Genomic DNA, 15,201 nt, shown 5'->3' with positions numbered 1-15,201 from the left:
TCTATATTTAAAACACAGATTTAGGTAGGTACAATATCAGATATCTAAATTGTCTAATGAGTGAACTAATAAATCACTAGATAAATTACTTTATATTTTGAACAACAATCAATACATATTTATGTGATTGAATCCCATAGAAATTATTTTTTAAATTATCTTCATATTATTTATTTTGAATAAATGTGCTCTCGCGACGTAAGCGCTAACTAAACAGCTTGTACATTGCGGGACGCCAGACATTTTTAAATAATGAGAAAATACTTCATATTGAAAAACCCGTTGATTCACGCGAAAATAATCCTATACAATATGTGAAGCGAAACGCGGTGTGTTCTATTTTTTTAAACTTTCGAGAGATGCCATAGATGGTGCTTATTGAAATATGGGAAAACATCGTAAAATGATGACAATTATACGATAGATGTCTTTGGGTACATTGAATATATTATTATTTGTGATTATATAAATACGTCAACATGAAAATAAAAATTATTTTTCTTTAGAAGGTAGGCTTTAAATAATCGCCTAGTATGGAGTCTTCGCCACTGTAATATACTGTAACACAGTAAGGACTGTTAGACATAGCAGTCGTAGCATTGTGGTAATACATAGGGCGCGAAACCCAAGAGACGCTGGTTCGATTCCAGCCGGGTGTCTTAGTTTTTTCGAAAAAGATTTTTTCTATTGTATTAAATACCTTTTTCTATTTGCGCAGATTCTTTTCGACCTAATAATACATTTAAAATTTAAACTTTGAGATTTTCATACATTTTGATACAACATTATCTCACACTAAGATTAGGTTAGGTTGGGTTTGATCTAAAAAGAAAGTTTTAAAAGGTCAAGCGGTCATCTTTGGCACTATTAAAGTAGTCCATGGGAGAGAAGAGCACGTACAGGCAAAAATAAAAATTATATTAACGAAATATAATATAAAAACAATCTAACGTCGGTAGTATGGCCTCACAAATTTTCTAAATGGAACAAAACTGGCCTTTGTCGTGACCTTTTAGGACATTTCCAGAAGACAGGTTCAAAACGTCAGAGAGTAGGTACTTTTTTAAAAAGTTGTAAATTTGCCCACCCGTTTAATTTTTCATCGAGTTAATAATCTCGTGACGTTAGCTGGTCGTTGCGATGTGGTAGTCAAGGGGAAATTACCACATTTTCAATTAAGACAATAATTTGTGCTATATGACAGTGGACCCTATGTATATTTTGACCGGGCGAGTATTTCTCCAAATTTTATTTTGACGTATTTGAATATTTAAATCAAATAATACAAATGACTAAATAAATTTACTCGTAAGTACTTAATCCAAAATATATAACATGCCAGAAAAATATAATATTAGAAAAGTCTCGGAGTGAGAGGTATTCGAACTCATATTTATCGCATGTGAGGCAAGTGTTTTATCAATAGATCTTTTGATGGTGTAAACTTGATTGTTGTTTGAATGAATGACTTACAAATACATTGATTATATTTCTTTAAGGCGAGTCCACATATCAGAGAAAACGCTGAGTTATCTCGACGGTGAATTCGAGGTGGAGCCGGCCTTTGGAGAGAAGAGAGAAGAAGCTCTTCGATTGGCTGGTATCAAGACTTATTTCATATGTAAAGTCCTCAAAGCTGTAAGTATGACACTTATTTAAATAAACGGTTCGAATTTTTTTTATATTGAATACGTGTATTAATTAAGGCGCTAAGTACCAAAAACATAAAAACTGACATTTTTATAGAAAAATGTTCTACATACCAATAACTTCAACTATAGTCTAAGTGCCTCAAGCAAGTCAAAAAAATACAGCAAAATAATTAAACCTGTCGACGTTGTAAGTCCGTTGGCGTGTTTTATTTATAATGGTGTAAGTAGTATTGCAGTGGTCAACGGCACTCAATATAAAATAGCTGACGATGGTGTGTTGCCACTTGCGAGTTTTTAATACCTAAAATTAGAGAAGCTGCCGTGATTGCTTCACACTGTAAAACTACATTTTTCAAAAGGTCTGCTTCATGAAATTTTACTGCAATGACTCGGTATTTTGTAACTACAGGCAATACTACTTTTTGGTACATAGAGCCTTATTTAATAAACGTATTCAATTATGTCGTATGGACATGCCTTTTGTATATCACGAAGGCCATATGGGCTGAAGAAATATTATTTTTGAATAAAACATTATTTTTTTATTACGGTGTGCTAGAGATGCATAACCTTTTATCAGTTTGGCCAGGCCGCACGCGATATAAGACTCGTGGATTATAATATAATATTCTCCCTCTAGCCAAGTGTTTTATAATCAAAAGGTATATATCACATGTTCTGGTTACTCTCTAACTTTATCAATACTGCTCAAGCTTTCGATGTCTTTATCTAAGAAAAATACTACTTATTTTCCTAACCTACAATTTGAAGGACGTTTAAAGTTATATTCACCACCGTTTATCAAGATGCAAGAGGTAATATAACTGTACAATATAGCGTAGGTATGTACACCAACATACTTACTTTTCCCTCCATCACCCGCCACGTCTCCACATTCATTATGAAGGCGTATACCGTAGCGTAACGAACGTTCCTTCGGCCTTCAAATTTGTTCCGAAAGTGTGGAGCAACTTCTCAAGACCTTGGTTGGCGTGCACTAGAGTATGCGTGATTCCTACTTCGATATTAAAGTATTACAGTCAATTCTCGATGAGAAAAAACCTTCTCGCTCGTCATAAAATGCCGCAAACTTTTCAAAGGCTGAGAAATTATTCCCTCATTGATACCGAGTCGCAATGGTCGACCGGTCTAACTGAGGGTCGGACCGACTTGAGAAGCTCTTCCCTTTCAACCGACATAATATAGGGACACTGTCAGAGGATGTGATCGGCATCTTGCAATTCGCTACATAAGCAAGTCGAAGTTTCTATTAGGCCAAGATGACAGAGCTTGGAGGTAAAACCACCGTGTCCAGTTAAGAACTGAGAAATCTAATGGTCTGGAGTCAATCTGGTTACCTCCATGCGCCACTTTAAAATAGGAAAAAGCAAATGCGTTTGTCTGCCCTTGGAAGAGGTGGTCCATCGCCCCTGCCATGCACGCAGCGCTGTGTCATACGCCAGGAAAACAACATACTATATAAATAATAATATTTGATTTAGTCGGTAGATTGCGACAAATAGCATATCAGTGTATCTATTCTATACACAAGACTGCTATCGGCAGCTATTGAAGGTAGTTTTTCATATGTTTGTGTCGAAATATTATAACTTTTACAATAAGTTAGCCGACTAAACAGTCAAAACTGCCTATGTCACTCTAAAATTTAGCACCGCCAAGAGACGCGCTGTTAAAACATAGGACTTATTATAACAATTACAACTAACTTATTATAATTGTAACAATAAGTGCTAATACTTCGATACAAAAATATGAAAAACCACCCTCGATAACTGCCGATAGCGGTCGATAGCAGTCTTGTGTATAGAATAGATGCACAGGTCATATATAATCCCGGGCTACTGGTTATATACCACTGATTTATACCAAAGGAAAAGATGTCTTTTATATTATATTGAACTGCCGAGAGGTTTTTAAATAAACAAGATGGGAGACGATTGTGAATAGAATTTATTTATTTTTTGTTTACACAAATATTTGGCCTTATAGCTTTTCGGCAATGATCCACATATTATTTTTATCGTATATACAAAAACTATTATATCAAAATAGGAAATTATAAATGGAATAAAGTTTTGAAAACATCCATTGCTCAAGTCAGGTCGAGTGCGGGGTATTAGGTATAAGAATAAATAGTATAATTGTACCTACATTAAATTACATCAATAAAAAATCTTCATTTACTGCGAACAGGTTACCGTAATGCATTCTAAAATAATTAATAACTAACACGACAACCGTAACTCTCAATTCAGTCCTCCGGCCTGTCTATAATGAGCCTTGGGAGCCATTGTATATTATCATCATCGTCATCAATGCCTGTCCATTACTTACGTGGTCGCAGCCATGACTTATTCTGGATCAGAACTGTTTCCTTGAGTCAAGCCTATCAGGCACCATTAGCGAGGGGTGCAAGTCTAGTAAATGCGCTTCCTAAAGACATATACATATTCAATGATATACTTTGCATTTTGTTTTTGAAACTTTATTTTATTGTACATAATCATTTACGTTTTTTTTTATTAGTATTATATTTTTTTTTCTTCTCTCTTGTGAGAGTAATATTAATTGTTATAATGTAAATCTCATGTTTCCACAATGTTTTGTTTTCTTAAATAAATAAATTTAATAAATCATTTACGGCACTACAACCCTTGGTATGTCTTGGCCTCCTTCAACATCTTCCTCGATCCTGGACTATCTAGCACCGACACTCCCCAATTACTTTGACCGAGCATTTCCAGTGGCATAGTCTAGCCATCTGAATTTCGGCCGTCCAGGTCTTCTCTTGCCATCGGGGGTTGCGTACATAGCCCGCCTCGCCGGTATATCCTCCGGTATTTTATGCACGTGGCCGATCCAGTGCGGTCTCTGAATTTTCATATGCCACGTGATCTTTTTGCCCCCATAAAGTGAGCGTAGCTCCCCATTATACATTGACCTCCTTTATATTAATTTACATATACTACCAATTCATTAAAATTCATTTTTCAGAATTAGTTATCTTAGTTATTTAATAATTTATGGAATTGACTGACTTAGTGAATCTAAAAGTGTGTTAATGTGTTTACGGGTTTTGACAAATACATTGCTTTGCTATATAAATCTGCAATGTAGAAAGAAATTGTGAAAATTACTATGTACTTAAGGAGAGTAAAAAATATTAAGTTTTGGATTATTTTACAAGGATACTTCTATATTTTGGTGTAAAATTTACAAATTCAGCGGCGTCCTTTTTATACTATACGAATTTTTCTGATTTACGACTGTGAATATTGAAAGAATATAAGAGAACAGGTGAACGAGATTCAAATATAAATAGATATGCGATTGTAAATTCTTTGAAACCGTTTTATAAATAATATTATTTACACGAGGTCTCATTCTAAATCGATCATTAATTACAATTCTAATATTGATATATTTTTATGATGAACTGTTTACCGTACCTACCTATGAGAAATGTACGACAAGGCAAGATAAATCATTGTGTGTTTGCTTATAATAAATACAAATAATATCGACATTTTATATGCCACGTCCATGGGGTATACTGACATGTTGCAAGTAATATACTTTTATAACAACTAAGCAGTTATAATATTTGCGTTCTGTTTCACGCCCAAGTATTAATATACTTCAGTCATATTAATTTAAAATAATATTGTTATGTTTTTTGATTTTTTTTATTGTTTATTCGAAACATATTTGTCGATATTTTAAACCGTTATTAAGATGTAGCTGAAACATTAAAAACTGTCCACTATTTTTCAAGATCGCGGCCGTAGTTACACATGTACGAGTATTTATTTTTGGTAGGATGTTACTCAGCACTCAACGCAATATGAAACACTTTGGGGGAATTATTTCTGAGTAAAACCGAGTGAAGTAAAAAGCTTCCAAGTAATTTCCTAATGTCACTTATATTTAAATTCTAATGGATTTAAGATTTGTTATATTCTATTTGAGTCGTTTTTTGCAACCCGGGTTTCGCCTTTCGACATCTTCAGGCACTACGTGCACTCACCAAAAGGCAAATACACACTGACAACGAATACAGTTTCGAGAACTCTAACTTATATAACAAATTAATACAATAAAGTGGGTAAAAGCTCTATATCCCACCTATTAAGTCAAGTATCACAATACAAAATATAACAAAGAAATCATGAATAGTTGAAGTGTTTGTAAAAAACCCATACATTATCACCATTATTAATACACACGATAATAGTATCTATTAATCGTCAAAACCTAATAATAGATCATTAGTAATTATTATAATCAATAAAAATACTACACTCGAGAGGTGCAAAATCGTCAATTCTGGGAACAATGGCAACGTATTGAGAATTTAACAGAGTTTACTAACGAGTTTAACAATTAATTTGATATTATAAGTTAGAGTTGTCAGTGTGTATTTGCCTTTTGGTGAGTGCACATAGTGCCTGAAGATGACAAAAGGCGAAACCCGGGTCGCAAAAAACGACTCAAATGGAATAGTACAAAACTTAAATCAATTAGAATTTAAATTCAAATTCCATCAAGTACCCTCGGTCGATAGTATTAATATCATTTATATTTATTTGTATAGTATCAATTATGATTGATAGGTATATGATCATTATTTAACCAAAATGTATCGCCGTTTCTCGTACATACACATAATTTAATAATTAATCTCACTAGTATATTTTTTCAGTCTCACTTTAATCGATTTATGTCTCAAATATATATAAATGGTTTTCTTCGTATATAATAATATATGATATGAACTATTTGAATATATATATAGTATAGAGATGAAGATATATAAGGTTACCGAGTAAAATATAAACTGACAATCAAACGATACAAAGCATTAAATTGACATATTGTTTTAGACAAGTTAATTATTAATGTCTTGAGAGACGATTGTCATAATATTATGGATAGTCACCGCCATCTTTAGATTCATAAAGCCTGAGCATAACTTTTTGCACAAGCAACGAGTGGTCCACTTTTCAGCTGGCACCCCCAAACATGAAAATTATCAGAATGATTTTAAACATTGAAATTGAAAGCCAATAAACTATACCTTTGGGCGTAGTCAAATAAAAACACGGCAAAAAAATGATTTGTAATAATTCTCCAGCACCTTTTCTTGAAAAATTTCTAACACAAAAATTTCGAAACACTAAAATGTCTGGTTTTTTTAGAAACCCTATCCCAATGGAACTGTCAAAAAATTCTCGGTGTCCACCCAAATTCCGGAGTGGTGTAGGTCATGGCTGGGGAGGGCTGACAGGGTTCTAGCCTGGGGGCCCGGGCTGTGGGGGGCCCGGCGTGTCGGGTTGACCAGATAACTGAGATAAACACACATAATAAATTAGCTTTAATAATAAACAAGTCGCCTGCGGCGCTATTATTATGTATCAATTCTTGACAGCTCTATTATTAAAGTAGATGTATTAAAAATCGCCAAAAATTCACTGTATAAGTACCCTTAATTTGAACTAAAACACAATTTGAAAAACGTTAATGTAGTGTTTCACACTGTCTTTAATCTAAACGGTAGGTAGGGGGCCCGCCAAATATCCTAGCCTGAGGGCCCGTTTCAGGATGTGGGGACCATGGAATTGGTACACCGAGTGCAGTAGACAAAAGACCGATAAACGAGAAATTAGCTGTGAAGAAGAAAAGAGCCTATGGGACTAATTTACATTCTCCTTGGGCCCCCCCCAATATTAAATCCTGGGTGCCCCACTGCAGTTCATACATAGACAACTACGGGAGGGGCGGAAAAAGTAGGACCAGTCGCTGTGAATGTATCGGCTTTCTACTTGAGTCGGCAATGGGGTAGTAGATAGAGCATGATATAGTTTAGTTGAGCAGCAAATGTGAAATATCGACTGACAGCATTGAATAAAATTATTGCGTTGCCGCTGTTACAAGAGATGGATAAGGCTCAGTGCCAATTTTTTTATGTTCTATTAGTATTTTTGTAAACGGCTACGGAATTTCACTTTCTATATATTTCATGAATTATTAATAAATACGTCATATTGGCAGCATGTATATTTTGGAATAAAAACATACTGTGAAGGCCAACTTTTTAATGGGATTACTTTTACGATGTTATAATTAATTAATCAAATAAACACTAAATAATTTATTTATGATTTTATAACATAAAATGCTTAACATACTTAAGCCAAATATTAAATAAACTATTTCTTTTATTCAATGAATAAGACATAGGATTTGAGAATGTAACATTCTATATACTGAATATGTAATTTGAAAACAACTCATGCGTTCATGCGTATACACAATAGAAAAAAATCATTTTTGTAGAAAAAAATACGACACCCGGTGAGACTTGAACCTGCATCTGCTGTTTTCGCGCCAGTATGCTTTTCCAATTAAGCTACGTGCATCTCATTGAACTATGACGATTTTAACTAGTAGTAACTACTAACATTTCATGTAACAATTATTGTTGTTACATGAAATGCTTATCGAATTGCGTTATAATGTTGGCTATCGGTTTTAGTACGTATATTAAATTAAATTAAGGTATTTATTAATTATTTCCTTAATTATTTTTCCATTATTTAGTTTTTTATAACGTAGGTACTTAGAATAATAGTATTAATACACTATTTCTTTTATTCAACGAATAAGAAAAAATATTTGAGAATATAACATTCTAATGGTTTTTTTAGTGTGTATATGCATGAAATGTTTTCAAATTATATGTATTAAAGTAGACACGTTCAAAGAATAGATAAAATATGTAAACGCGAATTTTAAATATGCACCTTTATTGCAGTATAAGTAGAATATGTGTGCAGTAAATCTTGTTATGTAAGCAAAAAGGTCAAAACTGAGGTGGTTAGATTATGCTCGCCGAAATTCACTGGATATTAGTATCTTTTAAGTATTGTTGTGACATAAATGACATGTAATGCCTTTATGACTCCTCGTAGCTCGCCAGAAGATATAATTCCCAGATCTTGCTATCATTCCACATATTTGCTAGATACACTCAACAAATGACTTTTATTTGGCTTCCAGCAGACAGGATTTGGCTGGCCAAATTGAGACTCTTAGACATAGCATGTAGTTGAGTAGGTTTCATATTGCATCTTATCCCCAGATGTAATGAGAGGTTGCATGATCTTCTGTTTTATCGTTTCGTTTCTGATAAAGCAATGCTACCCTACTGAATACGCAATATTCGCCAGAAGCATTTTTTATTATCAAACTTAGGCGTACGTTTGGTCTTTGTAAGAGGTCGATGACTGACTACTAAAGATTGCACTGCATATTGCACTACTAGAGATTGCATTTGTTACTGTCCAGTATCGACATAATATTAATTTATATTAATAAAAAAACATTACATAAATTATACATTGACATTCACATAGAAAATCGTGTACGTCTCCTCAGAGTAGAGGTTGTGTTAACATTTTTTTTTGTTTATGAGAAATTGATGTTAGTCACTTGGTCAACCTATTAGGTACGTTGAATTCAAACATTAACCAAGTGGCTTACTTCAATTTCTCTTAAAAAAATAATCTATTAATACAACCTCCTCTCTGAGAAGTGCTATATGATATTCTTTGTATCGGACATGGTTAAAAGAAATATTCGTCAATGTGAAATTTATTGTATATATTTTTTGTTAATATAAATTTATATAATGTCTGTACCGGACATGGTGCGTAAAACTCCCACCTCCGCACCCGTTATGTATATGCAGCCACGTCATACGCGGCCGGCTAACATAACCCTTACGTGTGCCAGATCAAAGAATTTGAGCCCTCATTTTGTCCCGAGCAGAGCCGCACGAGACTGGTGATGCAACCTCGCACCGAAGTGCGAATGCATGATGTTAATTTATATGGCAACTATCAGAGTGACTTTAATTTGAAGAGTCGCAAGGGGAGTCGAGAGTGTCCCGCTCCCCGTACGCTCCGGCGAATTTAATAAAGGCCGCAAAATGTCTGTGCTGGACAGTAAAAAATATGAATAATTTGATACTAAACCCCTAATCTCGGTATTGGTAGTTTTAATGGAGGAATTTAATATCCTCTGTAAAGAGTCCGCAACGTCGAGGAAAGAAGGAAGAAGTAGACAAGGTGAAAACCCAGAAATCTATAAATACGATATGTAAATTCTACTGTAATATAATTATAGCTTCGTCGACTAGTTTGTTAATAAAAATTGGATTCTTTCTCTTTAATATCAAACCAATTAATATAATGTTGACTACCTGTGAATATAATACAGATTTGAATATTTATTATTCTACGAAATTATCATAAAATGCCAGTTTTATACATTTAGTTATGCCAGTGGCTACAAAGTTCTCCCATGCTACGCTATTAGTTTACCCATGTAAATGTAAATATACGTGGGTATGAAGAAAAGTGTACACTGTCTTGTCACTGAAAGCTTGACTGAGCAGTAATGTGTGAAAACGGCAGGTGTCGAAATGATCAACACTTTGCTTTGCGACAAAACAAGCGTTAACTTCATGATGTTGTGATAGAGCGAGGTATTTTTTAGAGCTTTTAAAGTAGGTTTCGCCATTTCGCTAGGCATTAAAGGGAGCTTTTGTGATTTATGTTTACCATTATTTGAAAGAGCAATTATTATTACTAGGCTTCTCATAAAGTTTGTGAAAATATTTTATTAAAAGCAATCATAATTATTTAACAAAAATAATGTTTGACGTAATGTAGGTATATAGAATATATTGAAAATTCGAAAGAATATCCCATAATTGTTTTTTGCCTACCTATCATTATTTTTTAAATGAAAAACATTCAAAGATCTGACTACAAAAGGTAATTAAAAATGTTTTTGAATTTGTGGAAGATAGGAAAAATATATTACTAGGTACCTAGGTACTTGAAATAAAAACCATAAGTCAATTTTAAATTGGACACCTTAGCAGAATTAATTATTTTTTCAATAATCACCCTTATTGTAGGTAAAGATATATGGATAATGAATAATAAATTCGTCATCAGTAATGTTTCTCAAAGAATGAAATTTATTTGAACATATGCTGGAAAAAATTAAATGTATACGGAAAGCATTATTTATGATGAGAGAGCTTTAACTGTTAATATTAAAATGTCCATCAGTAAATCATACAGCATAAATAATTTAACAAATCGTTAAGTTGTCATCGATACACAAATGAATTAATTTCTTAGCAAACAAGCAGTAACTGCAATAACTATGTGCAATGGCTGCCTTTTTACTAAAAACACTACAGTTGCTGACCCTTTGCTAAGAAATATGTATCATTAATAGATGTCCATTTTTTCGCTAAGAATTTTAACGGTGCTTTGGTGATACTACTGATTACTATATTAGCTTTTAAAATTATTAAAAATAAAACAGATAGCAATCATAATTACTTAATTTCTGTGGAAGTCAGTATACACTAGTGACTAGGTATATCTCATAGAAAAAAATCCATGATGTCATTGATTGAAAACAGGGACGGTCAATCCATTTATTTTGCATTGATTTCGCGTAAATAGTCTATTACCAAGATTAGCCTCACATTTGGGTGTGTCGTATTATTAAAAACTCTTTAAAATAGCTATCGGCTACAATAATATTATGATTGTATAATATATTATGTATGTGGAAGTTATTATTTTTATATTATGTTTGCTTCTTGTCAATTTTTTATTACTAATGTATTCATAATTACATTAAAATGAATAATAAAATTGGTCGTTATAAAACTGATTTATCATTACTACGCCCTACAAACATACAAAGTTTATAAATAAAGTTGACTCTTAACTTAGCGGGGTTGATCGAAAAATCTATTCCTCTGATAAATATTAATCCAAAAAAACCGGTGGAAACGTTCAAACGTTACTATCATAATATTGATACATAAATTCACCGCACGTATTCAATGTTTAAACAACGAAATAAGTCAACCGTAAAAATATAATACTAATACTGGATCAAATTATAAATTCTCAGTAAGGGTAAGACAAACACAAAATATGCCTACGTAATTATTCATTCAATAGATATTAATAGCGAAATTCAAAATAAAAAAGTAAATTATTAATTTAAATACACAAAGAGTATTTTTCCCAATACATATACACTTGAAATGGCATTCAATGTAGCTAAACTCATAATGAGACACGATAGTTACTTCGAGGAAATATAAAAACAGATAAGTGAGCTACCTTCTGAGTGTGGCTGTTAGAAGGTATAATTCTTGAGTGTAGAGACAAGTGAAGAATAATGATTTTTTTCAATAGTTACATAAATATCATAATGCTTTAAAGTTTGTCACGTAAACTAAACGCGCTTTCAATATTGGTAATATTTGAGAACATTAAAGCGGGCTTTAAATTTATTGTATTTTATGGCCTGACCGTCATTAAGTCGTAAACCAAAACTGGTTTCAATATTTTCGTCTATGAGAACTGGCTTTCGAATTTCTTTCTTGTTAATCGTGGTCGTATAGTGCAGGGGTCCCCAATCTTTTTGTGCCCTAGAGCACATTTTAAAACATCGGTAAAACGGCGGACACCACCTATTTTTTCAAAGAAAATTTGTAGTTGGACATAGGTAATACACAATACACAAAATAATTGTTTATATTCAATAAAATGAATACACGCCATGGTTGCTTCATACACAAAAAGTAAAAATTATATAAACATGTCGACTTATGCAGACAAATGAGTTCAAATTACATATTTATTAAATAAGTATTTATGAAGCTCGTAAAAATAAAATTGAAATTTAAAAAAACCTGTCGCGGTTGAATAATGGCGCACACGGGCAAGGGGTTGAGGATCCCTGGTCTAGTGGTTAAGACCCTACGCTGTGTTCTGTGATTATATTCGTCATATACTCACTTACTTGAAAATTTAACCAGTCGAATTGTGAAAACGGATATTAAGGTAGACGCTTCTAAAACCCGTGTGTAATGTAATAATATTAACAATGATTAGTGCACTCTATTATACATAATATCTATATTTTTTTTGATGATCACACCGAAATCTGTTGATGAATGAACTTCAATGAGTAAATCAATATCACATGATATAAGTAAGTATGTAATCAAAGGTAAACATCAAAACAGGCAGGTTTTTTATTATTGACTAGCTGAAATACCCGGATTCGCACAGGGTCGCTTCGTTGTTATATTTATCTTAGATATTTAAAAAATAATAAGAGGTAATTATTTTTTTAATATTAAAATATCTGTGTAATACAATATGGCAATAATAAAATAATTATAATAGGAGTAAAGGTCAAACAAAAGAACATTAAATTAAAATCGAATCCAAAATATGAAAACTTTATTAATGTTATTAATATATTGTAGTAAAAAAAAATCATAATTGAATGAAACAAACAAACAACAAACTTTTGTATTTTATATAATACTAATTCAGAAACCTTCGCATGTGTGCGCACAACAACTGACAACAGTTTCATCGCAATCGGATGAATGGTATAGTAACGCATACGAATAGAAGAAAAAGATGATTTTCTAATTCAGAAATCTTCGTGGGCATGCGCACGATAACTCACCAAAGTTTCATTGCAATCGGATTAATGGTATAGGAACGCATACGAATAGAAGAAGAAGAAGATGGTTTTTCTAATTCAGAAACCTTCGCGGGCATGCGCACTTCAACTGGTCAAAATTTCATCGCAATCGGATGAATGGTATAAGAACGCATACGAATAGAAGAAGATAGAATAGCAGAAAAAGAAGAAGAAAATAGTTATATCAATTCAGAAACCTTTGCGGGTATGCGTACAACACTTGATTGACATTTTATTGCAATCGGATGAATGGTATAGGAACGCATACGAATAGAAGAAGATAGAATGAAAAAGAAGATGATGATTTTTGTAATTGAGAAACCTTCGCGAATGTGCATACAACCACTTACCAAAATTTCATTCCAATCGGATGAATGGTATAGGAACGCATACGGGACAGACAGACAGACAGACGGACAAACAGACAGACAGACATTCATTTTTATATATAAGATATAGCCTATACTCTTCGGGCAAGTGCAAGCAATAAGTTGACAAAGTTTTATCGCAATCGGATGTACGGTATGGCAGCGCATAAAATACGAACAACCAAACAAACAAACCAACAAACAAATATTGATTTTTATATATTAGACTAGCTGAAGTACCCGGCTTCGCACGGGGTCGCTTCGTGGTTATATTTATCTTAGATATTTGAAAAATAATAAGAGGTAATTATTTCTTTAATATTAAAATATCTGTGTAATACAATATGGCAATATGAAAATAATTATAATAGGAGTAAAGGTCAAACATAAGAACACTAAATTAAAATCGAATCCAAAATATGAAAACGTTATTAATGTTATAAATATGTAGTAAAAAAAAAAAAAAATTGGATGGAACAAACTTTGTATGTTATATAATAATAATTTAGAAACCGCACACAACTGACAAAAGTTTCATCGCAATCGGATGAATGGTATAGGAACGCATACGAATAGTAGAAGAAGATGATTTTCTAATTCAGAAACCTTCGTGGGCATGCGCATGACAACTCACCAAAGTTTCATTGCAATCGGATTAATGGTATAGGAACGCATACGAATAGAAGAAGAAAAAGATGGTTGTACTAATTCAAAAACCTTCGCGGGCTTGCGCACAACAACTGGTCAAAATTTCATCACAATCGGATGAATGGCATAAGAACGCATACAAATAGAAGAAGAAAAAGATGATTGTAGTAATTCAGAAACCTTTGCGGGCAAGGGCACAACAACTCACCAAAGTTTCATTGCAATCGGATGAATGGTATAGGAACGCATACGAATAGAAGAAGAAGAAGATGGTTGTACTAATTCAGAACTCTTCGCGGGCGTGCTCACAACAACTGGTCAAAATTTCATCGCAATCGGATGAATGGTATAAGAACGCATACAAATAGAAGATAGAATAGAAGAAAAAAGAAAATAGTTATAACAATTCAGAGACCTTTGCGGCGTGAGCACAACAGTTGATCAAAATTTCATTGCAATCGGATGAATGGTATAGGAACGCATACGAATAGAAGAAGAAGATGGTTGTACCAATTCAGAAACCTTCGCGGGTGTTGGCACAATTACTGACGAAAAATTTGTTGCAATCGGATGAATGGAATAGAAACGCATACGAATAGAAGAATATAGAATAGAAGAAGAAGATAGTTGTACTAATTCAAAAACCATTGCGGGTGTTACCACAACAACTGATGAAGGTTTCATCGCAATCGGATGAATGGTATAGGGACCATACGAATAAAAGAAGATAGAATGAAGAAGAAGAAGAAGATAGTTGTACTAATTCAGAAACCTTTGCGGGTGTTGGCACAATTACTGACGAAAATTTTATTGCAATCGGATGAATGGAATAGGAACGCATACGAATAGAAGAAGAAGAAGATGGTTGTACTAATTCAAAAACCATTGCGGGTGTTACCACAACA

At 33.1% G+C, this 15,201-nt stretch overlaps 1 protein-coding gene across 2 annotated transcripts in view; it reads left to right on the top strand.

The window, feature by feature from the left end:
• Window positions 1-15,201, top strand: part of Ac3 (Adenylate cyclase 3) — a 402,870-nt gene that overhangs the window by 265,352 nt on the left and 122,317 nt on the right. For both annotated transcript variants that reach the window (XM_085955369.1, XM_085955370.1), the window contains exon 8: window positions 1,500-1,638. In XM_085955369.1, coding sequence (XP_085811495.1) covers window positions 1,500-1,638 — 139 coding nt within the window. The remainder of the gene's footprint in view (window positions 1-1,499; window positions 1,639-15,201) is intronic.

Source organism: Rhyacophila brunnea, unplaced genomic scaffold, assembly GCF_057557595.1.
Source record: "Rhyacophila brunnea isolate RB1 unplaced genomic scaffold, BYU_Rbru_1.0 scaffold_5, whole genome shotgun sequence".
Classification (NCBI taxonomy): domain Eukaryota; kingdom Metazoa; phylum Arthropoda; class Insecta; order Trichoptera; family Rhyacophilidae; genus Rhyacophila; species Rhyacophila brunnea.
Note: the sequence above shows the minus strand (reverse complement) of the source record. Positions and strands in the feature narration are given on the sequence as shown.